Source organism: Columba livia, chromosome 3 (genome assembly GCF_036013475.1).
Source record: "Columba livia isolate bColLiv1 breed racing homer chromosome 3, bColLiv1.pat.W.v2, whole genome shotgun sequence".
Classification (NCBI taxonomy): domain Eukaryota; kingdom Metazoa; phylum Chordata; class Aves; order Columbiformes; family Columbidae; genus Columba; species Columba livia.
The window spans coordinates 96,545,430-96,572,604 of NC_088604.1; the positions used below are offsets into that span (position 1 = coordinate 96,545,430).

The following is a 27,175-nucleotide window of genomic DNA, read 5'->3' on the forward strand; positions in this document are numbered from 1 at the left end:
AACAGCTGAAGTGCTGCAGGACTACACGATGCTTGTGTTGTACAAGACCAATGAAGAGGAGTGGGTTTGGTCTCTGGTCTGCTTTGATTAATGAACTCAGTGGCTGAAAATTTATTACAGTATGTGAGCATGTGTGCCCTCAAGTCTGACCTTTTAACTCCTACTTTTGTTTTTTTTCCAGAATGCCTCTCACTATCTGGTCTAATTGTAGTGTTCACAGGACACTGAGTTTAGCATTCAAACATGTGCCTTTTCCTTGGTGAACTTCATACTTTGGGTGAGTCAAGCCCTGTAGTTCCAGGAATTTCCTACCCAACAAGGAGACTTGAGTGTGAACGGGCACCAAATCTCAGGATCTTTCACTGCAACCGAAAACACTAACAAAAGGCTCCCAAAATGACAGATTTTGCTCAGTTGCTCGAAATCTAGATAGGTAAGGATCCATCAAGAAGTATTAACGTATGTTAAAAGTGAAAAATGCAAAGCATTTTTAGAACTGTTCATCCCTATTCCATCTGCACAGCATGGGGATTGCTGACACAGTGCCCAGATAGGAAAACTGCAAATGAAAGTCCTCGGGTTTCTGCTATTGCTTAGGAAAAATAAACAATACACAACCCAACCTGACAGCTTCACTGAACAAAATATACAAGAACTGTTATTTTGAGGCATATATCTCCAGAGGGAAGAAACTAAAAATTGAAATAGCTTTTTTTTTCTCCTCAAGTATTAAAAATAGAAAATATGTCTTTCCACAGACCCAGGCAGTGGTTTTAAACCTGGTTTTATGTAACATCTGCCTCTCTGAAAGATCAGTCTGTAGACATACTCCCTATTAATTAGCAATTTAGTGGCCATCTGTGAAAAAGGATAAGCAAATATGTTTTGATTCACTCAAAATGAAGCTGAGGAGCTAATTGCTTTTACTTCCAGTATTAACACTCATACTTCTCTCTATATATATACATATACGGTCAATAAATAAAGTGATCCAAAACCATGCAGGTCAGCTCATTGACAAATGAGAAGACAGTTTACTTTACAAAACTGTAATTTACCATATGTTCAGAAAAATCAGCTATATAGTAATATGAATTGTGTATCTTATCAGAAGCATCAAGCCTCCACAGAACAGAAATCCTTAAGAACAGCCACTGGATTCATCTCTATTTTAAAATAATTTGTTATTCCTAAACAGATGTGCATTATTTGAGGTCAAGAATCAAGAGCATTTTTCACATACCTACGTCACCCTTCGGTGGAGATGGCTGATGCACCATACATCCCCAGGGCTACATGATGAGTATGCTGTGGTCCCACAAAAATCTAATTAGGAATTGCACATACCCATGTCAAAACAACCAACAGTAAAACCCTTTCTCCTTGAACACTGCAGCCACAATGAGGTCAGTAGGACAGTGTGTGCAGTTATTGCATCTGAGAGCACAAGAACACCTCCTTGCAGAAGACAGCCCCAAAGCAGAGACTGGAGCCACTGAGACCAAGCCCATGCTTTCTTATGCTTTGCCCCAAGTGTAAAACCAACCAACCCAGCCAGCCCCACAGGCTCAATACCCACACTGATGGCTGGCAGAAATCACAACAGTGTGGTTCTTGCTCATTCTTGGATCCAGCTTAGAGTCATAGCACCTCCTTTCATAGAATCATAGAATATTCTGGGTTGGAAGGGACCTTCAAAGCTCATCTGGTCCAACCCTCTGCCATGAGCCGGGACATCTTCAACTAGGTCAGGTTGCTCAGAGCCCCGTCCAGCCTGGCCTTGAATGTCTCTAGGGATGGGGCATCTACCACCGCTCTGGACAATGTTTGGACCCTGCCTCTAATATTTGGTCTGGACTTACGAGCTATGCAGCCATGGCTTGGTAGGGGCACTCAAGGACTGTTTCACTGGAGAGCAGACTCTTGCTGCTCAGTGAACTTAAGAATAAATAAATTATATACTTGCATACATACATAGCAGATGTGTATACATACATAGAGAGTGCAGAACTTTACACAATCAAATCCATTCTATTAAAAATAATTCTAGAATATCAAACGTGTAAAAAAACATATGCTCTCTTTTTCTTCTTTTCAGCACAATAATATATGTGCACTCTCTATGTCCTGTCTGGATGTCTCTGGGAAAGGCTGGACACGGGTGCTGCCCTGAGAAGCATTGCCAGGTGTCACAGTTTTACAAGGCTTTCTGGTCCTTGTTTCTAGCAAACTTAGTTTTTAGTTTTGTTTCGATTTACTTGGTGTACTGGCTGAGTATCTTGAATAGTTTCTGGGCGGGAAAGTCTTGAATACAATACTTTTTGCTTTGATCTTGGAGTGTTGTCTGTTGAACTTCTCTGTTTCAGGAGAGGAGTTACTATGTAAATAAGTGCTTTGAAGACATTTATTGCTGTCTCCTCCACAGTCAAACTGACTGAAAAGCTTGTGATATAGTCAGCACAGGACTATGGTGACATCCAGACAGGACATTCCTGTCAGAAGGGCTCAGAATATTAGAGGTATTTGAAAGTGTAAGCAATTCATAACTAGTGTCCTTCCAAGTATATTTAGTATGTTACGCATAGAGAGATGGAATTAATACTCTTTAATCATGTTGCATCTTCTGTATGACAAAATCTGTTTTCCTCTGCAGCCACTGATATATCCCCTTCTGCTCACTGCTTACTCTCTCTGTAAAGCTGATCCTGTGACAGAAACACATTTGCATTACATTAACTCTTTGTAGACCCATTGACCACTAGTAACAGTACTTCGCTGTAATGGCAGATAGCTGTTTAAAAAAGTAGGTTAAGACTGCTTCCATTTTCTTTTTTATTCAATCTTTCATTATGGTAAATAATAAATCCAGGTAACTTTTAATTAAAAATTTAGAGATAGCTTCAGTAATATACCCTGGACTAGTGGGAATTTTGGCTGAGTTGAGTGCAAATGTTGGCCTAGTAAAAAATGTATGATATGTGAGCTTGTAGAAGGAAGGCTGGGTATGTCATGTTAGCAGTATGTAGGCACTGGAAAGGGGCGATTGAGATGAATAAGCTGTGTGTGGGTATTGAGCCTGTGGGGCTGGCTGGGTTGGTTGGTTTTACACTTGGGGCAAAGCATAAGAAAGCATGGGCTTGGTCTCAGTGGCTCCAGTCTGTGCTTTGGGGCTGTCTTCTGCAGGGAGGTGTTCTTGTGCTCACTGTGCCCTGGAGTGGAACCTGCACCATAACCTCCTGTAGGGCAGCTACACGTACCACCCGTGCAAGGAAGGCAGAGGTCACAGAAATTTTCACACACGCTGACCACCGTCTCCATTTCAAGAAAATTCTGTTTCTTTTACAAATAAAGAGAAGATCAACATTTCAAAGGTGATCTTGCTAATAAAATAGTGACCGTGGTCTTAGCTGGCCACAGTATTGTTCAACAAGCCACTAGTGTTTTGGCACAGTGCTACTGAAAAAGAGCAGAGGATAAAATGCATGTAGAGAAGGAAATGTTATCGTTTTCTTTCCGCTTATCTAAATCTGTCCCCATCACATTACTGGAAGTTTTATTATTTATTCACAGGAGGTTAATCAGCCCAAGGGGAAAAAAAAAATTACCCTCCTATTAAAAACTGCCAGCCTATTGAAAGTAAAATTTTTCTGAAATCACTTTGAAATATTAATGCTGGCTGTTACTCATTTGTCCCCAAATACTCTTTTTTTCTGATGACACTATAGTGGCAGTTTTGGAATCTCAAACCAAATCTTGTTAACGTGTTGTCTTACTCAACTAAACAAAAGCAATAACATCCTCAAAGAAAAAGTGACAGTGTTGTTTCCATTTCATACAGAAAAGGAGGTAAAATGACTTTATTTATTCCACTGGACTATTTAAATATACAGATATGTATTTTTGTCGAGACTGCTTAGCCACTTCAAAACCAAGATATATTCACATAGTTAAAGACTTCACCTCTAGCAGGGAAGAAGTGAATGGAGTGACATGTTTGAGGTTGGGCTCAGCAAATCCCACCTATTTTCAGTTGGAGTAAAATTTTAGACAAACAGGCTTTCTCTGCACTCTTCATGGAAAGAAAATGGCATTCCCTGTGCGACTGAAAGACAGCAATAGCTTTTGAGAATGCTTCACTAGATAGCTGCTAAAATAAATGCAGTGTTAACAGCAAAGTATAAACAAGAAATCATATACCCTTTCCTTTAATTGGTGGGCAGCAACACAGTAGCAGAACTGATTTGAAATTGCCTATTTTTGATGCTTTGGACATCCACAGCTGCTATCCATCTCATGTGCAAATCTACACGATCTGACTTCTGCAAAATGAGGACCATAAAGGGAATGTGTAGTCACCAACTATAATATAAGCTCAGCTCATAACAAACATGTTACTTGGCCAGGGACAAATATGTATTTTTCTGAGCGATGTGCAAAAGCTTTAGCCAGGAAACTTCTTTCCCTTCCCCCACATCTATCCCCCATACATTTGCTATGTACCTTTCATGTTCCCAACAGATCTGACAAAATCCTTCTAAAATAGCCCAAGTTCAAGCTCAGGTCAGTGTTTGAAAGCTTAATTCTACAGGCAACATAGTGTTATTTATACATAAAATGTTATGGTGGAAAAACGTCTGTCAACAATTAAGCTCTAAATAGCTGCAAACTCAACAAATCCATTTTGTTATTCCCATCCTAGGAATGATCACAGCTCAAAACTACAGCACGTTGAAAGTAATCAATACCCTACAGAAACAAAGGGCTAAACTCAAAGATTGGGTTACTTAGCTGCCATTCCCACAAACATATATTGCAAATAGTCTTAATGGTTTCCAACTAGCTGTTCACAAGCTAAAGGTGGTCAGATAAACAGTTACAGGGTTAGAAATGTAAGGTTCCAGAAGTCCAGATACAAACAAAATTGTTTCCCTCAAATGTGCTTGCATTCATGAGATTTAAAATTGCCAGAAACCCTTTTTTTACAACTTGCTGAAATTAAAGGTCATTGTAGAATTCATAGCAGATATCTATCAATGTTAATATTTCATAAATTCAGTTTCCTTCCACCACATTTTCATATGAAGAGTTTGGAGCACGTACAACTCCAAAATATGCTCAGGTACATTCTTGATTTTATGAAGGTTATGTTCATTCAGTATTCATAGTACTAAATGATAACACTGAAAAATAGTAGCTATTCTTCTCTAGGTAGTATCATGAGCATAATCCAATGAACAATAAGCGAAAGGTCAGGATATTTCCTATTAAACAGGTACCTTCAGCAGGAAATAGGTTCGGAAGCCTGTTTTGTACTACACTGCTACATTGGCTAATGCATTTTCTCATGAGGAAACCATGTAATTGTCTCTAAGTTTTATATAAATTTCCCTTCTGCTACCCGGGTGTTTTATTAGGATGATGGGACTCTTAGCAGTGGAAAAAACAAGAAGAGCAAGATCGACAATTTTTATAGCTAAAATGTCTCAATCCCTACACAGCCTGCTTAGCACTGCACACATAATGTGCGCACATGATTTCAGTGTTCCTGTAAAATAACTTATCAGAATCAAAAGTTCACTTTTCTGCCATAACAGGCACTGTGCTGCTAATTGAGTTTCATTATATATTTGGTTTTAATTTTCTGCTTATTGAGGATTGATTTTTTTCTCCTCTAGATGTCCAGAAGCTTCTCTTTCTCCATACAATGATATGCTCTTCCATGTGCAAAGCAGAATTTTTTTCTTTATTTTAGTTCAAATTCTACCCATATCTAGAGAAACACGACCTACTTGAACAGTGGCCAACCTATGGTTCTTAACTCTAAGTAGCTATCAAGGCATTTTGAGTCAGATCCTACATTGAAATGACACAACATGGCCAAAAGCTGGACAGCTTGGCAATATGAAACCCTTGCGACAAGGAAATGTAAGCCAGAAGTGCCCAAGGCCAGTATCATCCAGGTTGTTCTAGGGCTGTATGCTCAGCCCATAGCAGAATTTGTGGCCTCGAGAGAGCTACTGTTTTCTCTTCCTTATGAGATGCTCTTAGACGTACTCACTGATGCACTTGTCCAATATATACAGTTCTCACACATACAAAGATTTTTGCCACATACTAAATGGAGGCACAAAGGTTGTCTGTGCCCACTCTGGTGCTTTAATTTTTAATACTTCAGGCCTTACACATTTTATGGTTTATTTACAAGAGAATATTGAAAAAATATTGACAGAATATCACTTCCAAAACGACTGAACTTTTGCTAGTCACAGCAATACTCCCACTTGTGATTTAAAACTAACCAGTAAGAAAGTGTGCAATAACTATATTGCCACTAAAAATACTTTAAGCTGCATGATAACATTTGACATGATTTTACATGTTCTTACAGTATCAGTATTCATAACACACAGCTGTTTGACATTGTGCGTGTGAGAGACAAAATCTCTAATACTTACAGCCAATCATCATCATAGCAACAGCAAAGATCTTCTCCCCATCGGTAGTTGGAGCAATGTTCCCAAATCCAACACTGGTGAGGCTGGTCATCGTAAAATACAACGAGGAGATGTACACCGAATCTTTGCTTGGTCCACCTTCCCATTTTCCAAAGCCCGATGTGTTAAAGCGATAAGGTGTTCCTATTGACACCCCCAGCTGATAGAGCCAGCTCTCATGTCGGATGGTGTTTGTATCCTCATCAATAACTTCATAGTCTCCTATGCTGTACCAAATGCAGGCCAACCAGTGTGCTGCAAGACCAAATACACACACCAGCAGAACCAAGACTGCTGCTCCATATTCAATGTAGTGGTCCAGCTTCCGAGCTACGCGACCCAGCCGAAGTAGCCTGACCACTTTAAGTGAACTGAAGAGGCTACTGATGCCCTAGAAGGATAAAGAACAGTGACCATTAGAATTTAATATTAAAGCAATAATATTATCTGTGGCTTGCAAAGACACTAGGTGATCCACTACGAATAGATGGTTAGCAGATAACACCTGAAAAAAGAGACCCTGAAACACTAAAAGGTTAGTGACCCTTTCCAGGGATGGATATGTGCACTCTTGTCTTCATCCACTAACATTTTTGAGCTGCTCTCTGGACTCTCAAATTATTTAAATAGGTCTACAAACACATTCGTGAAGGCCTCAAACAACGGCCTATTTATTGCATGTCCAGCTCTGCAAGTAGACTGCCCCTGAGCATCCTGATGCTACTTTAGGCTGACTGAAAATAAACATGGAAGTCACTGATCATTAAACTATACAAAACTAAGGTTAAGAGAAACATAACCAGAGACTTATTGAATTCACTCCAGCACCTGGAGTCATGAATCTGTTACGGCTGTTTCTGACTTAACATTATGATCCCGGGCAACACATGTTCTCTCAGGTCTCAGATATAACACCGTTCACAGTATTTAGCTCAGACATACCAGGAAGATAAATAAGGAAGGCAAAAAGGAAAATACTGCAAGTACATGGTGATGTGTAATTTTTTACTGTAACCATGTATTTCCTGTGACTTCACTTTCATATAAAAATTCACGCACTGATAATCAGTCCTCTGACATTCTGCACATGGACTACACAAAGCTTAACTATTTCAAATACCTCACTGTCTAACCCCCACATCATTTTATTTTTATGACAGCTTCGTTATCAATGTAGTGTTTTTGTGCTGATATGAATATGGCTCCCATAAAACAGAATTAAGCCAGCACGTCGGCTATTGTATTGTTAACTTTTAGCCACATTGGCAATTCCATACACAAGACGTTAAATAAAAGAAAAATTCAAAGCCATTTGGGGCACTAAAAGAACTGGATAACCTCTCATAAAAATCCTTTCTATTCTCTCTTATCAAGACTGTTTCATACATAGAAGTCTGATTAAAATTTAAGCAGACTGGTCTAATGAGTATTTCTGGAACTGCATAATTGCATACTTCTGGTCACCAGCTTTTACTGGAAGTTTGTTTATTCCTGTATAAATACAACTGCTTCAGTATCTTAGGCTGGTACTAGAAGAGATGTTTTATTAAATAATTACATAAAGCATATTGACTCATGTTCCCCAGGACTGCAGCAATGTATTTCCTCTTTATTTCATGAATTTGTCATGATTACTTTGACTCACTTTCAGAGACAGATGTAATTTGTTACCTGGGAACACACTATCAATTTCTATTATGTATTTGGACAAGATCTAACAAAACCAAGGGAGGGGAGTAAAAAGGAAGAACGAGAAAGAAAAAGAAAAAAAAAAAAAAAAGGCAGCCTTCCTTTAAATCAGATTTATTTGCAGAAATCTAGAAAAGATGAAGCGATCTATTCGTTTCATTATTATCCATGTGAAACTTCTCAACGCACTGAGGCAAAATTCTTTCATGAAGTGAAAGTTGATTTCCATTTCCCATTCATTCTATACCCAGTTTCATATTGTAAACAATGGAGCAAAGCCTTGATGTGGATTCAGAGAACAGGAGACAGAAGGCAAAAGGCCTTCATTGCCAGGGGACGGAAAGCAGGTGCTGCTGAACACTCAGTATGGAGAGGAAGAGCAAGGAGGAAAACGCAAAAAACTATAAGATGATAACCATATTTTAGAACTAGACATACAAGTCCCGGAGCACACATAGCCTCCAGATTCTCCATATCCCCATTCTAACCTTACAACACAACCTTCTGGCCATTTTCCCTGGGACCAATGCCCATTTCTCCTTTTCCACTTTACAAACTTTAATGGGGGAACAAAAATGTTTTACATTTTGAGAGGCATTCAGTAATGGCCTCCTTTTAGCTTCAGTCTCAAAGCCAACTTTTTTAATCACGCACAGCTTACAAGTCTCAGGCAAGGGTAGGAAATTTTTCCATCCCAATATACTAAATACTGGTTTTATTTTTGCTCAAAAATAGTGGTGTTAGAACTCATCCCTGGGATTTTAAAAAAAAAAAGTCAAGGATTAGAAATACTTACAGGGGAAAAAAAAATTACATAAGGGGAGTTTGTGAAATTGGATATGAAAAACGGGAATGCAAAATTAAATATTTGAAATTAGATTTAAAACTTTTAAGGATTTCAGAATACTCTTATTCTGATTTCCTTTGTAAAATTCACTAAAAGAACTTTTGTATAAACTTTGAAAATGTGACAGAACTGCATCACTTGGGAGAATGTGATTCTACCAAATTCTGACCAGACGTAGAGAAAACTAGGGTTTTGTAAAAAAAAGAACTTGCTTATTTACAGAAAATACATACTTGATTTGGTTGCACTGAAAGAATGTATTTAATATTCAAATTAGTCACAATATTTCACCAGATTGCATTGCCAATAAAATTCTAAAAGTTCAGAAAAAGCTAAAAAAATATCCCAACGCATTTATTTTTATTTCAGCATTAACAGTATTTTCTATTTGATTTCCTCAGAGGGAAGGATTTGTCTTTTCTAAGTGGATCAATATCAGGAGTAAGAAATGCCCAAGGAAATAATTATCCATATAACTGTCTTTAAAATTTCTAAGTGACAGAATTTCAAATGGGTATAAACAATGGAAACTTAATAGACTGTTTCATAGATGATACAGTAGAAAAAAAAAATCAGTTAATTCTCCAATAATTTAAAACAGTACTATCTGTCACTAAATTTAGCAAGCAATATTTTAATAATCACAGGAATAGATCTGCTGGACTCAAAATTGACATTTTTAGATTACCACTTTCCAAAATAGAACTATACTAGCAATGCTTTTATCAGTGCAGATTATTTTTATGTTTTTATCATATAGATGGCTCCACGATGTCACGCACAAGAGCCTGAACTCAATTTACTCCTCTTGATGTGTGTCCCACACTCTTAGTTCTGCTACTCCTATAAACTTGAGAGGCAGAGGAGGAGACACCCAGAGCTTCTTCTGCCCAGAGGAAAGAGATGAACCTCAGTTCATAAAGAGCTAGAAATTGCACAGTGGGTCCCAAACAGGCACCCCCAAATCTTCTGCTCTGAAGGATCGCCATAAGGAACATCTGTGTGATAGTGAGGGAAAGTACAAGACTAAGTAGTACCCCACAAAGTCCTACCTGCACTCACTTTACTCAGACACAGTTCCAGCTGTTAGTACTCTATCCAACAGAAACCTTCTCCTGGGGGTAGGCAGAAGGTGAGAAATCTATTAAATGGCCAGGGTAAACAAATAGTATGTTTTTACCATATTTTGTTACAGGGAGTACTTGCATGCAGCACTTAAGCAGGCAACACTTAGTCAAATATGGCAGAAAATGCTGAATTTCACACTAACTTATATTTCAAATTGTTTGAAGTAACTGAATAACACTAAATAAAGATTCTAGTGCTGATACCTGCATAGAGTTGTTGATAAATATTTAATAGGTTGGCAGGTTTATTCTTCTTGCTAGTAGGTGGCTGATGCATAAAAATGGAAGAATCTGTAGCAAGTTCCCTCTAAACCAAAGGGCAAGCTCAGAGCACTGAGAGGCAGAAGAAATAATTCTGTATTTGCTGATTGAGCAAACCTGAATGTCAAAAGCCCTTAAGATAATAAAGACAATCTCTCCTCCATCCTCCCCTCCTATGCAATCTCTGCAGAGTGGAACTGCACCTCAAACACAGCAGAACAACAGACCAGCCTCAGTCCAAGAGGAAAGCAGGACCCACATTTCACATCCAAAGAGAACACTTTGTAAGTTTGTCCATGCAATACTGCCAGAAGTAAATTTCCATGTATAATTTGTCGTTAATTAAACCTAGGTACTGCACACATTTACATAGATTTCCTTTTTTATCTCCTTGTTTTCTGCAACACTACTGCCAGTGCAGCCCTTGTCTCACACTGGTATCTCAGCCATGTAAGTAATCTTATTTTCAAACACAGGATGCAGGATATTCATGTTTGGGTTCTTGTTTTGCATCAGACAACATAATATTTGTGCCATAACTTCCATATTCTTAAAGGAGATAGAGAAGAGGCTCTGTGATGAAGTACTTTGTAAATGTTTTGAAAACAAAAGGGCTGTAAGTAGAGTGATTAGTTACTTGTGTCGTTAGGGTCCCCAAGGACAGTAACAGTGGACACTACAGTGCTAGATGCTGTAAAAATAACAAACAGTTCCTGCTGTTCATCTGCCACGTAAAATTATATTCAACTCAATTCATTGAATAATAAAATTTAACCTAGAAAAAAATACAATAAAATTTAACTACCATTTTCCCTTCCAAACAAGATGTAGGATGACCAACTTTAGAAGAGAACTAAAATGCAACTTTCATCCCACCTTCTACAGCTATAGTAGCACTAGCATTTTAGTAATAGATTTGATCTGTATGACAGTGTTCACTTTTTAGGCCATTATTTGCTTTCCACATGTACAGTAAGAAAATTCACTTAACCCAAGAATTAAGCTTTTTTCTAGGCTCAAATGAAGTATTTACTTCCTACTTACTATCTATTTTGAAAAAGACAAATGTTCAGTATTGCCACCAATCTGTTCTAAGTTTTCCAGCATTTTCCTCTCATATGGAACTGCTAAAGTTCAGGTTTCACCTCAGTTAAAGGGAGATGCAGCAGACTAAAAGCTAACTATTAAGAGAATGAGAATGAAACAGAACAAAAAAAAAAAATTCTTTATAAAAAAAAGGAGGCAATGAACCAAATTGATCAGTAGCGTGAGGTGAGAGTGACAGAAAGTGCTGCCTTCTTTCTCGACATTCGATCCTGAAGCCAGCTGTGCCACAGCCTGGCTCTGCCCATCTGCAGTAACATGCCAGCCCTCTCAGGTCGTTATTAGGACTTCTCATTTTTGTTATTTGCCTCTCCTGATTTTCTTAATTGGGTGTGAGAACACAACCTTTCCTACAGATTGCCATATTCAGCAGCCAACAGATGAGATAACGTTACATGCACAGGTCAAAATCAACATCTAAACCCTTTGGTTACTGCTGTGGTTTTTAGCACTGAAGAAAGCATATCTCTAGACTCACAAAGCTTATTTTAGTCAGACATCTGTGAGCTTGGTTAGAATCGAGGGATAATAAAATATTTCATTTTGAGGGATAATACAATAATTCATTTATAAGAGCACAGGGTGAAAGAGATGGAAAGGCTGATTTCATTTATAAAACTATATCCGTGCTTGCCTTACACATATACATTCACACAGAAAACCAGGAAACAAACTCTTTTTTTTTTTCTTTGAGAGGAAGGCCAAGGGTAAAGATAACACAAAGGTAATCTAAAGTAATCCCACTTTACACAGTATCAAATTAAAAATTACCCCTGACAGACAGCAATGTGCTTCCCAATGCTTCTGATTCAGAGAAGCCGTCAGTTCCAGAAGCTTTTTACTTATCTTGAAGAGGCAAAACACCGAAATAAGGTTTAGTGATACTGGCATCTAATATCACTCCATCTTTTCAATTCTAATCCAATCCCTAATATGAAATGGACTATAAAGCAACCATTTAGCTACTCAAATAAATACCCTTTGCCGTCTCATTCGACTTTCTGCCTCAGATCAATACAAGTATGCTGAATGGGAAAAAAACCCACAGAATAACTGATCCCCATCTGTGAAACATGCTTCCCTTTATACACAGTGTAAGTATCACTCTAACAGCAGCTTTTTGAAAGAATTCAGAATCTAACGTATTCAATTAGCTCTCCTTCTTGGACAAAGGCTATCACTATACATTATCACTGAAAATGTAATTCAGCATTTTGATTCTTTTAGCCTTATACAGATTGAATAGCTTATGTAGACTACTATTCTGCCTTTAACAGTATGATAAATCACATCACGCTTTTCAAAGCTGTGAAGAAGTAGCCATGAAACCCAATAATACCCTTACTTATTTGTGACTTAGCAAAAAGACTAATTTGAATACTAGTAGTGCAGAAGAGGAGCTAACTGGCATCTTAAAAGCCACAACAGAACCTATGGAGTAGGTGTTGGGCAGAGACACAATCTTCTCTGGCATTCTCTTTTGGGAGAGGCCATCCATCAGCAGCCAGCGTAATTGTCTCTGAGGCACCAAGGGGTATGAACCTGGGGGAGACCAGAGAAGCAAGCAGAATTTAAATGAACAAAATACCTTAAGCAGTCTTGGGGCAAAGAAGATAATTTAACCCCAAACAGGTTAAACAGCAGAAGAGCTTTGCAGTGCCTACATACACCACCAACACAATTTGGAAACCAGGGGAAAAAGGCAGCCTGGCCCTTGAGAGGGTAGCATAAAAGAGGCACTTCTTTAGTAGCATGGAGGTTGGGTTTTTAAGGAGGGACCAAAAAGAGGAACACCCTAAATCAAATCCCCAAGAGAAATGGAACAGTAAGTGCTTTTTTGCCCCCCTGGCTAAATCCTGACAGTCTGCTTTACCCCAGGAACTTGCTTTATTCCATTTGCATTTCCCCAAATGCTCTTTCCACCCACCTGCCTGTTAAGGAGTAATTCCTGCCTGGCACAGACCTTGGGGCTATGCTGCAGTACAGAGGCACCTATAAAGTCAGACGAACAGCCCTCTTCCTCCATGACCATCTTTCCTTTGTTTTTGCACTCTCTTTCTTCCACACGTCAGAGCCACCAAGCTCCCAAAACCACCTCAGAGCCACACCAACAACACCCCTAGCCTTGCTCCAAGGACCTCTGGCAGGTTACAGCCCAGAGCACCCAGCACCCTTGCGCTTTGCCCTGTTTCTCACAAGGAGACATCCAAGCAAGTAAATCTCCACCACCACCATGGCCCCCAACCCAAAGCCCATGCTCCAGCCCTCCCACTGCCCCACCTGTGTACAGTAACCCAATTGCTTCCTTCTTCCTCAGGAGCACTGGTAAGGAGTCACCCCAGTCATTAATTCCTTCTCATCTACTTTCATCATGACCTAGCACCACAATTTGCCAACATTTCCTCTATGCCTAGATCATACTCTGTGATATTTACCTGCTTTATTGTAGGCATTACACAGAAAGCAGGTTATGACTACTTTAATGTTAATTAGCCACAGAAAAATATTCATTCATTACCATATGTATCAACAGACTCCCATGAAAAATACAGTATTGCTGAACTGGACAAATCCCAATCAGAGAGGTGAACTACACACTGTTTCAAACAGATTTCACATTATGCAGACGCTTACAGACTTTAAAAATTGTATTTTCCAGTTTGCAAAATTCATCTAACCCAAAATCTTTCTTTATAGGCTCCTGTTTACTCCATAAAACTATAAATATGAGAATTTATTCCCTTGCCCCCTATTGCAAGCAAATGGAAAAACAAGTCCAGAGAAGTCACATGCTTTTCAGCATAACTACTTCAGTAATTCCTAGATAACTAATTTGTATTAGCATGAGAGATTATTCCACTAATCAGGTTTAAATTAATCTATTGCAAAAGTACTGCCTCAGAGAGCTGCCAACAATCTGACCAGCAACACATTCATTTATTCCTCTCTCAACTCACTGTTTACTTTCCAGCTACACCATGCTCACTTAGGACTAAATAGCTTAATTTACTTTTATTACTTCAGAATTGTGGTTTTTTTCTGGGACTTTTTTATCATCACAAATTTTGTCCTTTCCAAGCTATACATCTTCTTTGCGTACATGCTAGCTTCTCTCTTATTCATCCACTTAAGTGAACACTAGATCATTTATACTGAATACATCTTTCTGATGATCTTTTACTATGCATTTATTTCTCTTCTACCTCAACTAACAGAAGTGATATATGGTTCTCAATTTGGCATCAGCCAACAATAGATCATCGTGTTCTGTCCAAATACAGACAGCAATTACTACTACAAGTTCCCTGTTTCAGAGATTTATATGGTGGTGACATGACTGGATTCCACTCCTACCATGAGATTTCACAACAACAGTGTCACGTGTAATAAGCCAATTTTTTTCCACTATAAATTGTATCTTACGGTATTATGTCTGAAAACCACAGTATGAAATTGCTCAAGCTGACACTGCAAAAATACGCTTCAACTTGTCTTTGGAATTCAAAGTCTTAAATTGCATTGTTCTTGGCAAAAACTGTGGAATTTTCTTTAAGTCTGTTTATTAAATCTACTGATTGATGTCTGAACACAAAACGATAATATTATCCCCCAAAGTAGGTGGTACTTCCTTAAGTGAAGAATAATACTAATTACTGTAAAGTATTACTGTCAAATTTTATTGTGATCGTTCAAATTCAAAAGAGACTAATACCACGTGTTTTCAGGGCTGTGTAAATTTTAGACCAATATTTTCTTTTCTTATTCAAACCATATTACAGCATGATGTATTGTCTTACCAGTAGCAAGTCTAAGCCTACCATTAAGTTGATTCATCAGTCAGTGGAATGTTTTCTTTTACTGAAGTTCTGTGGCAGGTCAAGAAAGTAATTTGTATGTAACTGTATAATTAGCTTGCCATATAGAAAAGCTAGGAGAAACATTTATAACTTCATTTCTATTTGGGTAACAATGGAAATTTCTCTACAGTTATTCATTCCTTCATTTATTGAATTCTGTTCATGTCTGAATAGGAGATACTGTACTGTCTCTTTGGTCAGAGCATTTGAGATCAGAAACTTCATACATTCTCATATGTAATTCTACAGCCTTGAACAAAGAAATTAATGTTTTTCCTTTCTTCTTCCATCTGTAGAATGTGGCTATTCATACTTAAGTGTCTCTTGTATTAATTGTAGTTATTAATAGTTGTATTAATACTTAATGAATTCAAGTATCTTTGTGGACAAAAATATTCTCAGTGCAGAAACTGAAATTTCAATTACATTAAAAAATGTGAACTGAAAATATACTAATGTTCCGAACTGCAACAGACCCGAAGAATTTTGAAATTCCCTGAAAAATACAGAAGTCTCACTCCATTTTGTTTCAAGACATTTTCTATTATAAAATATAATGGAATAATGAAATAAATTGCAAAACAAAAAGTGACTTCAATATGGAAAAAAAATCCAATATCAGATTTTTAAAAATTTTCATTTTTTTAAATTAAATTTTTAAAAATCTACTTGTCAAAAATACTGATCAACTCTAGTTTCATGTGTTACAACTAATTTTATATTGGTGAATCACCTTAAAGAAGACAAAAATGGTTTCACTATTAACCTATCAAAAATAAGTGATGGGACAGTCACAAAATTACCCAGAGCCAAAAGAGCTTCAACACCCTCTATATACAGCTTTTTACTTCTTCGGCTCCAGGTCCTGTGTCCCTTACAAATCAATTCATTGCCAGCAATTACAGCATTCTTCAAAACAAATTGACTTGTCAAGTTAGTTCCTCCATGACATCCTCAGTGTCTTCAGTGACACTACTTTTAACAGAGAATGACAACAGTCAGAAAAAAAACACAGATTCCACCTTTATTATAGGCACTGCAACAAAGCCAGGATTCTGTTTCCTCCTTTTTAAAATCATACATGGAAAACACCAAATCAAGAAAATACCAATTCAAATTCTTAATCTCATTTTACCACCACTGTTGATCATTTAATCATTCATCATTTATCTCATTTAATCATTTATCTTCATCTCATTTATCACCACTGGGTATCATTTCATTTCTAGCAATTTTTTTAAGAGTATTCACATTAGGACTGAAAAAAAAAGTTCCTGCAGCAGCCATGAGCACCTTCTAATTCCAGCCTCCTGGCTCCAAGGGAATTCCCTTTGGCGAAAATCAAAGTGACACACAGATAACAACCCAGTTTGGCTACTTATAACTAGAGCAGTGCATCCTTGCACTTCATCCAACTGTGAAGTAATGTGGTGTGTAATCCAGGGTGAGAGACAGGTAAAATTTAAACCAGCAAGTCTGAAAGAAAGGGAGTTGACCCACAAGGGAATCCTCTTCACAACAGCGATGATGATATAAGGCAAAGCCCTTCTACTTTCAATACTCCTTGAATGTGGCTTTTTTTTCCCTTCTTTCTCTTCACAGGCAGTTCATAAAACAGTGATCAGCATATACTGTCCTGAATCCCCATCCGATGTGCACTATGTGATTCTGCTGGCAAAGCTCCTCAGGTCCTGTAAACTAGTCTATCAGCCCTTAATAGAAGAACAGCAATTTACACCAGTGGAAACTCTGCTCCAATGACCCTACAATTACTTATACCAGCTAAATGTCAGAACCCACTAGGGGAGTTAGAGATGAACAGTCTTGAAAGGATAGCATAAAGAAAAATGTGGGCTTTTTTCTTGGGCATGACAGCTAGAATAACTAAAACTAATACTGTTATACTGATTAAGGAGACTGTTGAAGAGCTAGAAGAAAACTGAAGTACCAATCAGCCCCTCATTGTTACAAGGCAACACTGAGACAGAGAACCTCGAGAAACTCAAACTCAGACAACAAGAATTTCTCTGCAGAATTGCTACCATGAGTCTGAGAGCGCCTGTGCTCTGCTCAAGGGCTGTCAGAGCCACTGCTATAGACATTTTCCTCAGGGATGTTCTGTAGGTCACATCACCAGCCTACAGTTAGGAAACGTTCCTCCAGTAAAATCATCAGCAGGTTGCTACTATCCGCAGCGGATGAGAAAAGCTTACTTTCTGTAATTTTTGTCTCTTGCTTTTTTCTAACTTTTATTTTTTTCAGTCTAAATGTCAGAAGTTGACAGATGACCACTCCTTCCATCACTTTATCAGTGCCACGGCAAAGTAATATGTGAAAGCCCTGCACAGTAATCTGCAGCCGGGGTCCTTTTTATGGCAAACAAACATTTAAGGACAGGTCTCACAAGGCTTTTTTTCCTTATTCTCATTTGTGTTATTTCAGCTTTATATAAAATGAAACCCTCTCTAGGGAATTAAATATCAGACAACATTATGTTTTTTCCATTGCATCTAACAGTTTGCCTACTTCCTACTTGTCCTCAAGTCATTCAGAAAAATACTTTAAATTTGATAAAAACCTGAGTAGTGTTCTTTTATAAAAGTAATGCCATTTTATGTTTTTACCCAGATATTTCACTTGGCTAATTTTCTTTCAATAGCTGGGTTGTCCTTTGTAACAAGAGCATATTTTAAAGGAACTCATAAAAATAAATTCTACAGGCTAAAAATTAAATACTAAGCACTGATGTGTATGTTACAGGTTTAGTACATGCCACATAAATAGAGACACATGATTAGTTGGTGGTACAGGTTTTATAACATATAATTGAAAAGTGGACTGCTGGAATCCTCTTTAAGATTTTACTAACAATTCATTAACTCCCTGAACTATTTAGGCATGGAACCTTAATATATTCAGTTTAGGAATATTTTCTTGGGAGCCTGATCCAGTAGGAGAATAAGGAGTCAAAACAGAGTAGTATTGTGGTTTAAAGTGTCTGAATGTTAGTTCTTTTGCCAGGTTGCAACCTGTTCCCAAAGAAATGAGCAAGATTTAAGGAAGAGTTTCAATTTCCAGATTTCTCCCTATCCTTTCTTCTAATTATGGAATTAGCAAGTAAGCATCAAAATATCATCTTAAATTGCTTCACCTTCCTCTAAAACAACTTCTGCCAGACAACGCTGCATGGATCACCAGACACCTACACAATATTTTCTGGTGGTCTAAGAAGATTTAGTGAGCCACCACCCACCTCTTTGCCACCTCTTATATTGTATTAGAAGCAGCTGAGAAAAGTGTGTCATACTTTCCAGTTGGTCAGGTGAAGAATTGCCACTGGCAGATGTATCCCATTCAGTCAACAGTGAAAGCAGGAGAACCCTGCCTCAAGAAACTATCTTGAAACATCAGTTCAAGCTATTCATGGTAAATCAAATGAAGCAGTTTGCCTCAGTGCTGTATAGAGGTTCTGCTGTCTCCTTTTGGCCATCCTCCTGACCTCTAAGGATGTAGCCACAACAAACCTCAGCCTTTCCCACTGCAGTTAAAGATAACAGAATCACAGAATCATTTTATTTGGAAGAGACCCTCAAGATCATCAAGTCCAACCATAACTTAACCTGAGCACTAAACCAAGTCCCTAAGAGCCCCATCTCTGCGTCTTTCAAATACCTCCAGGGATGGTGACTCCACCACTTCCCTGGGCAGCCTGTTCCAATGCCCGACAACCCTTTCTGTGAAGAAATGCTTTCCAACCTGAACCTCCCCCACGCAACTTGAGGCCATCTCCTCTCATCCTATTGCTTGCTACTTGGGAGAAGAGCCCAACCCCCTCCATGCTACAACCTCTTTTCAGGCAGTTGTAAACAGCAATAAGGTCTCCCCTCAGCCTCCTTTTCTCCAGGCTGAGCAGCCCCAGTTCCCTCAGCTGCTCCTCATCAGACTTGTGCTCCAGACCCCTCACCAGCCTCATCACCCTCCTCTGCACTCACTCCAGCACCTCTATGTCTTTCTTGTTGTGAGGTGCCCAAAACTCAATGCTTCTGGCTAGGACTCATAAGCAAACTTCTATGTGTGCTGAGGGCAGCTACTAGAGATGTAAGTACACTAATTCAATATATTTAAAAGCATATATTTCTGTCTTCTCTCCCCACCTCCCCCCAGCCATTAAGTAATAATTAATGGGTGAAAGTGGAACTAGTATACTGACCTCATCGACGTTCTCAAATGCATTGATGACATCATACGGCAAGCATGAGAGCAGATCAATCACAAACCAGGTCTTCAAGTAATTCATGCGAATCAGCTTTGGGTCAGAGATCACCTCTCCTGCTGGTCCCACAAAGGTGGTATGGAAATTAAGCACAATGTCTACCAAAAATATGACATCTACAATGCTGTCGACAACTAGCCATGCCACATTGTTCTGTTTGGTTTTAAAGGAGACATTGTAGGGGACCAAAATAGCAGTGTAGAAGGTTAAAATCAAAATGATCCAGTCCCAGGTAGTCTTGAAAACACAATAATGCAAAATTATATGTGGTGGAGTCTTTGGTGCCTCTTGTTTGTACTGCGGAAGGATTTCAGAGCCCAGCTGCAATACCTGTATTCACAGAGATTTCAGGAGAAAAAGAAAACACGCTTAATTTTTTAACATTATTTTTCACATTGTAGATTCTCAAGCTCAGTACAACAGTTGATACAAATACATGTCTGTTAACTTCTTTTATCACCAAGGAAGTCAGGATAAGTATTCTGTTAAACAACTTAGCATGAACCTAAAAATAATTGCCTCTTATAATGTCATTAATTATTTTTTTGACACTAAGCCTAACGTGCTGGGTGAGAAGAGACAGCTCCTTCAGCAGCCTAAATAGAAGAGATAGATAACTGATGGGCAAGAAGGCCATTGCAAACAGAAATCAAAGGCAAAAGCAGGAACAATCTACAATTTCTGAGTTCCAGACCAGCACCAGGACCACTGGACCATGTTGTTTTTCAATATTGTCTATTAACTCTTCACTATACTGTATCTGAAATAGTCTTGTACTACAATCTATCAAGAATGCATGGGCCTTTATTCCTCTCCTCTGCAGGACCAAAGCCCATGATAACTATAATCAGCATCAATAAACTAATTTTGGACTTGAACTGTTCACTAAGAGAAGATCAGTGTCTTCACTATCTGATGGTGTACAGTCGAGTCACAATGCAGTTAGGTCTGAATTAAAAAAAAAAGCTAGAGCAATGGATGATCTGTCAGCATGTGTTTTAAACCATGGACCTCAAGCTGAGAACATGCTCCAAGTGTTTTGTATAACTGCAATCTCAATCAATGCTGCCCATTTTAAGCGCACTATCTCTCCACTTCTGCACACCAGTGCAAAAGAGTATGATCATGTATTTAATTCTTTGGAGCTAAAGTTTGTTTTACATACCTATGAACAGGAATGGGTTTGTTTACATCTATGAATATATTAATACATGAGGGTGAAACCAACATGAATGATCTGTCACGAAATAAAAACAAGTTAAATGTTAAAATGAAATTTACCCTGGATGACCTTTGGGTGGAAACTGGAAGGAAGGTTTACTTGGGTGAGATGTGTTTGCTAATGCCAAACTCATAGAATCTGGGAGAACTATTTAGGAGTGCAGTTCCTTTTTCACAGTTATTTACACATAGTTCGGAGTAATAGGAAACAGAGAAGGAAATTAAACAGTCACCTTCTCAGAGAAAAGATCAGACAACATAGCTATAATAGAACGATATCTTCCTTTCATGCTCCTTATCTCATTTTTTTTTAACGTCACTTATTTAGACACAGATTTTTATCTGCCCGCTTTTCTGAGTGCTTTTTATTATTCTTCTTTTTTGTGAACTGGTGGGCTTTTTTCCAACAGACTAAGCCAAAGGGGACAAAAGAAAACAATCAGCTACAACAGTCCTACTTGGACAAAACAGCCTCAGATCAACCTCCCTGCTGCTGTAACCTCACATAATCACTGACTCTTGTGCACAACAGGGGTGAGATGCTGTCAGATCACAGTCCCTTACACATGTGTAAATGACAATGGGAGTTGCACGCCTGCTGACTTTGAACCCAGTATGTTCTCCAGAAAAGAAGTACCATGACCTGATCACAGCGACCTGCATGTTAGCACACAGGCATCAACAGCTTCAAAAAAAAAAATAAAAGGACTTAGTATTTTTGTTTCACTGAATTTCTAGAATAAGAGCAAAGAGGGAAAAGGAACATTTTCCCCTAAGACTAAACATGGCCACTGGAGAATTAAGTACTTCTGCCACTCCTGACCGGAAGGGAAGGGAAGGGAAGGGAAGGGAAGGGAAGGGAAGGGAAGGGAAGGGAAGGGAAGGGAAGGGAAGGGAAGGGAAGGGAAGGGAAGGGAAGGGAAGGGAAGGGAAGGGAAGGGAAGGGAAGGGAAGGGAAGGGAGCCTTGTGGTGAGAGGAGCTGGAAGCAGCTTATGACAGAAGGAGTCTCTTCTCTGCAAGAGGCATTGGCCAGCCAGTGCAGTCCCCAGAAGTCACTGGTAGTGACTGGAAGAGGCACAGGTTTTGTCCTTAGTATGTGTACTCAGAGCAGCGTTCCCATCAGGCCTTGATTGTAGTCCCAGTGAATAGTAAGGACATCTTTACTCAACAAAAGCTCTAGCCTAAGATCAATATTGCAAATACCCCCTGCCCTCCCTTTTGAACATCACAGCTGTACCTGACTTCATTGGAAATCCCTAAGCTGCAACTGGCTTTTAGGAGGACTTGCATAAGTAGCAGCTCTAACATAAGATCTCAAAGCAAGAAGTATCGTCTGCAATATTCACTCACTGGAATAACTGATCAGCAAACCAAGCACTTTCTATCACATAGTAATAATTTTCAGTCAGTTAACTGGATTTCAGTTCTAATGCTGAGATCTTACTAGCGTGGGGTGACTGTATCACTCCTTAAATGCAGGGTGAAAACAAAATTGCTTCTTTTGCAGCCACATGTCTGCTAGAGCTTATTTTTTAGCCTCTGATACCATATGAAAAAGTAAAACTTTTTGGCCTCCATTCTAATCAGCACAGGATCCTCAACCATGAAATAGTGAAAAAAAAAAAAAAAAAAAAAAAAAAAAAAAAAAAAAAAAAGTTAGTTCTTGTCAGATTTATTCTTATACATAGAGGCATAAATTCTAGATTGAGAATTGTATAATACACTCCATTTTAGCCACTGCTGGCCTCTTTGTACTCCAAGAACTTGTGGAAATTTTGCATCTTCCAAACTAAAGTTACTGGAAAGTGTACTAATGTATTCCCATGTATCTGAATAGCAGGAACACAGACAAGAACAATCTCTGGCAATAAAGCAGCAGCTAAATAATGGTGTCCACTATTTTGCTGTAAATAAATTTTTAAAAAATACAGTAAAGGCAGTGGAACCACAGGGATGTAAAACTGAATGGAATGCAGAGGAAAACAGACTTCTAGTTTCAATTTGTTAAGAAAACAAGCAGCTTTGCTGCTTCAGTGTTTTAAAATGTCATCACCAAGTACAAAGCACTCTACCCTAGCTGGTTTGAGATTCAAATGGCAACAGCACAGGAAAACAAAAGATTGATGTCTCCGTTTTTTTATTTAGAAAGTAAATGTACTTTAAACTATCTGAATGGCTAGGGACCTAATCAAGTTGTCTTTTGAACTTCCACTACGACCCTGGAGTCTCTGGTTAAGCTCTACCAAAAGCTATTTAAAGCAACCAGGGGCCATAGATTTAGTTGGTCTCCAATGGAAGGATGTATACCAGCAGTGTGGGTGTGAATCTCGAAAGGAGGGGCAGGGACAGGGTAGGAGACGGGCATCAAGGAATGACACAGGGACATCAATCACTCCCAAGCTGGGGAAGACCACCTGCAGCAACTTGCTTTACAGACTGGCAAAGGTCTTGCAGCCTCTGGGACCACCAGCCAAGAGCTTTCAAAGGCACCAAATTCTTCTTTTCATTGAAGAAAGAGAAAAACCCCTATAAGGAAGGTTACTTATCTCAGAGAACAAACATGGGCCTTTAGCACTAAGTACAAGGAGAAAGCTCAGTGCTGTACAGAAATGACAGAAGGAGGCTCACGGAGCACAGTGCTGAAGCTCTAGGTTTTGTCATGTTGCTGCACTGGAAGTTAGGAGAACTCTTTTCCCCACTCTTCAGACTAAGGGCCACACAGAGGCTATTTCTTCACCATCCTTCTAGACACACACACCATGCCTGGGTCATCTGGAGATTAAGAGCTATAAACCCCACTCTCCCTGCATCATAGAGCAAAGATAGGTAGATACAAAGAGAACTGGGGTGCTCTTGCTTCACTCCAGCCTCTAGGGAGTGTAGTGCCCACCTGAAACACAGTATTTCCTGACACAGTCAGGTCTGGTTACCCACCTATATGAACTAACTAGATTCAAACTGCTTGTAAAGGTACTTTTCCTGGAGAGAAGAAGAAAAAACAAAAAAATAAAATAAACCCAACCGCCAAACAACCAAGACATGAATACAAAATTAATCATGAAGAAAATACGCTGAGCTCCCACTCACATGCACTGAACAAATATTTCATTGATCTCATTTTCTAAATAACCGAAGCAGCCCTCGTTTTAGAAGATTTTTCTCTATTATGCAGCTATACCATAGTAAAAGAGATATTTGTTTCCTAAAGTTATTGATAAAAGTATTATTCCAATTACTTGTGATTCATCAGCCACTACAGTTGCATTAGCTCCATTTATTATTTGTGGTAATGATGTATGATATTTTAATAGCCCTCTAAAGCCAGAGAGTATTATTTCAAGGGCAGAAATGACGAATTTCATCATCAGTTTCACAAGGTTGTATTCATTTTTTTTAACATAATTAAAAAATATTATCCTAGATTTGTTAAAAAATTGAGTATATATCACAAATAAGGACTCATAAAAGTGCATCAGGAAGTGGTTACAATGAATGATTTATTTTTAAGACTGCATTACTGGAGGAAAAAAAAACCTCACACAAATAATCATTCATTTTCAGCTTAATCTCTCCCTTTTGTGTTTTCAACTGTACACTTGCTTTCTCTCACTCTCCTTTGTTTCTGTATTCATGAGCACCCACAAAAATTGCTCTAAAGCCAAGGGATAGGTGCTAAGCCTCAAACTGAAGTAGATTTTTATGGCAGTTGTAACTCCCTGGTAAAGAGGGTTTACAAAAAAAAAAAAGTTTCATCAATAAGCAGTGCTGCTAAGCACCACTGTAATTTTTCTGCTTTTATTTCTCATCACTATCACATTTTTAAAACTATGACAGAATCTTGTTTACTCAGAACTGCTTGGTAAAGAATACATCAGCTCACACTGCAGGTGCAGAGAACACCTGTACTATGCGGTGACCAGGAATAACTGTTCTTACAATCAGCTCCTTGGTGATAAAGCCACAGAAATGCTGCTTCATACTCTTATTGCAAAATGTGCTCTCAGAGTTACATAACACACTTGCATTAATTGCTTAATTAATTTAGGCAGTTTTCATATGACTGCTATTAGAGAAGTCAGGTTAAACATATCTGCACACACTGGCAAAAATCAGAGACCCAGGCTTAATAGACACTGCTTGTACTATCCATGGCCTGCGGGTAAGACAAAGTAATTAGTCACTAATGCCCTTCTTAAGCTAATATTTAATAAAAGATAAAAAAATTGTAAGCCTTTGTGGCACGCTCTTGTTTTGTATTTGTGCAACACCTTGCCCTACTCAGGTTCTAGGACACAACTAGCTCCTCAGATATTCAAAAATCTAAGTGATAAGGAACTAAGAGCAACACAAATAATATCCCAATAAATGAAGAGCCTTCTCAAGCAAACAAGATTGATGTGAAATGCCATACTGAGCAGGAAAAGAAAAAGGACAAATTTTAATTTGAATTCAAGATATCAAATAGGCTACTGCAGAGACAAAGGGAAAAAAAAGAAAAAAATATTTGAAAATACAATAGGGAACAGTCAGAGATCCCATGTTCAATATTACTAAAAGATCTTTACAGAATAAGAAGTCTGGCACCCCATATGTCTTCACAGGAAGAAAACTGGGCTTCTCTGTATGATTGTCTGCACTCTGCTTTTCTCTAGTGTAGTTCTATTGACCTAACTGGGATTACAACAGATATACAACACGGTACCTAATATCACAGTTGAGGCTAATGTTCTTTTTAAAATAATGACTGCAATATTCAGTCAGCAATTAAAGAAACTCATTTTAGACATGTAAACTATACACTTGCCCTTTATTATTTGTAATGAATCAACTGGCTGTGGCAGTTAGAACACTTAACAAAGACTTGGTGAGAACATTGTCTTCCAAGAAGTTTCAGTAATGTGTCGTCACTTAGGTCCAGAGTGAGGGTCACTGAGCCAAAAAGAATAATCTCAGACTCTTTGCCTTACATTCTACTGCCTACATTTTAGCATGAACTATAATTCAAGGGCAGACATCTAAAGAAAAGGAAGAATTATTTGATCCTTGAGTAAGATTAGGAGGGAGACTGTTCCAAATTCCAGGACACAAAAGCAACCTCAGGGTGGACACATGATAATCATATGGTATTCCTACAGCGTAGTGTCCATGTGAACATCTGCCCCTCCCCTGTGCTAGTGCAATCTATGTTATTTCTGTACTTCCAGTTTTCCATTCTTAAATGTATCTGTATTAAAATGTGAACAGGTAAGCTCCTGTTTGTGGGAATTTCATCATCACATGTGACAACAGTACAGGTCTGGGCAGGAGTTGTTTATTTTGCATAGAAACTAAGACATATGCAGGGCATAATTAACAGATTACTGACTATATGGAGACCCCATGGAGCCCAGCAATGGCTTACATCTCTGGCTACACAGGAAGATTAAGAATTATTGACAGAAGTCACAGCTGCAACCATGGCATTCATAGCAACAGGAGATACACGAGTGCCATGTTATATTTGCCATGTTGTCATTAACACCATATCAAGACTTTCCCTAAGATGTTTTTACACCAGGGAGACACTGCTACTGGCCCAGAAAACAGCTACAGGAAACCTGGAACAGTCTCCCCCTCGTGGCAAAAGCCCTAAAACCATAAGTACTTCAAGGAGCCTCCTCTGCCTGGAGTTTTTCTCAAAACTTTGTAGGTCTACTTAAATCATTTCATAAAGTTTCATTTTCATAATCTGTCTGCAGTGTTGTTTATAGCATCTTACAGCTGTTCTGTCCATAAAGCCAGTTCCTCAAACATATGTTTTTATCAGTTTGTAATGCAGGATTAGGATCAAACTGACAAAGAACTAGACATAAATGAATATAGAGAACAACCGTGTCAAGGATACTCCAAAACCTCCTTCTGTACTAGAATCATAGAATGTCCTGAGTTGGAAGGGATGCACAAGGATCATCAAGTCCAACTCCTGTCCCCACACATGACAACCCCACAGTTCACACCATGTGTCTGAGGGTTTGTCCAGTCTCTCCTTGAATATTGCCAGGCTTGAGGCTATGACACATCCCTGGGGAGCCTGTTCCAGTGTCCACCACCCTCTGGGTGAAGAACCTTCTCCTAATGCCCAACCTAAAGCTCCTCTGGCACACCTGCCTGCCATTCTCTCAAGTTCTGTCATTGGTTACCAAAAAGAAGAAATCGGCGCCTACCGTACTATCTCGAATTTTTCTCACCTCAGTTTTACACAAGTGAATAGTCCAAGTTCCTACTGAGATCCCCAGAAGAACAGAAACTAAGCAAGAAAGTA

At 38.6% G+C, this 27,175-nt stretch overlaps 1 protein-coding gene across 2 annotated transcripts in view; it reads right to left on the reverse strand.

Annotated features, from left to right (window-relative positions):
• The window catches only part of KCNH1 (potassium voltage-gated channel subfamily H member 1), a 187,399-nt gene that overhangs the window by 126,688 nt on the left and 33,536 nt on the right, over positions 1-27,175 (reverse strand). For both annotated transcript variants that reach the window (XR_010471603.1, XM_065058372.1), the window contains exons 6-7: positions 19,590-19,982; positions 6,456-6,885 (exon numbers count right to left, since the gene is read on the reverse strand). Coding sequence is in view for 1 of the 2 variants with exons in the window: in XM_065058372.1 (XP_064914444.1) it covers positions 6,456-6,885; positions 19,590-19,982 (823 nt within the window). In the remaining variant the exon portion in view is untranslated. The remainder of the gene's footprint in view (positions 1-6,455; positions 6,886-19,589; positions 19,983-27,175) is intronic.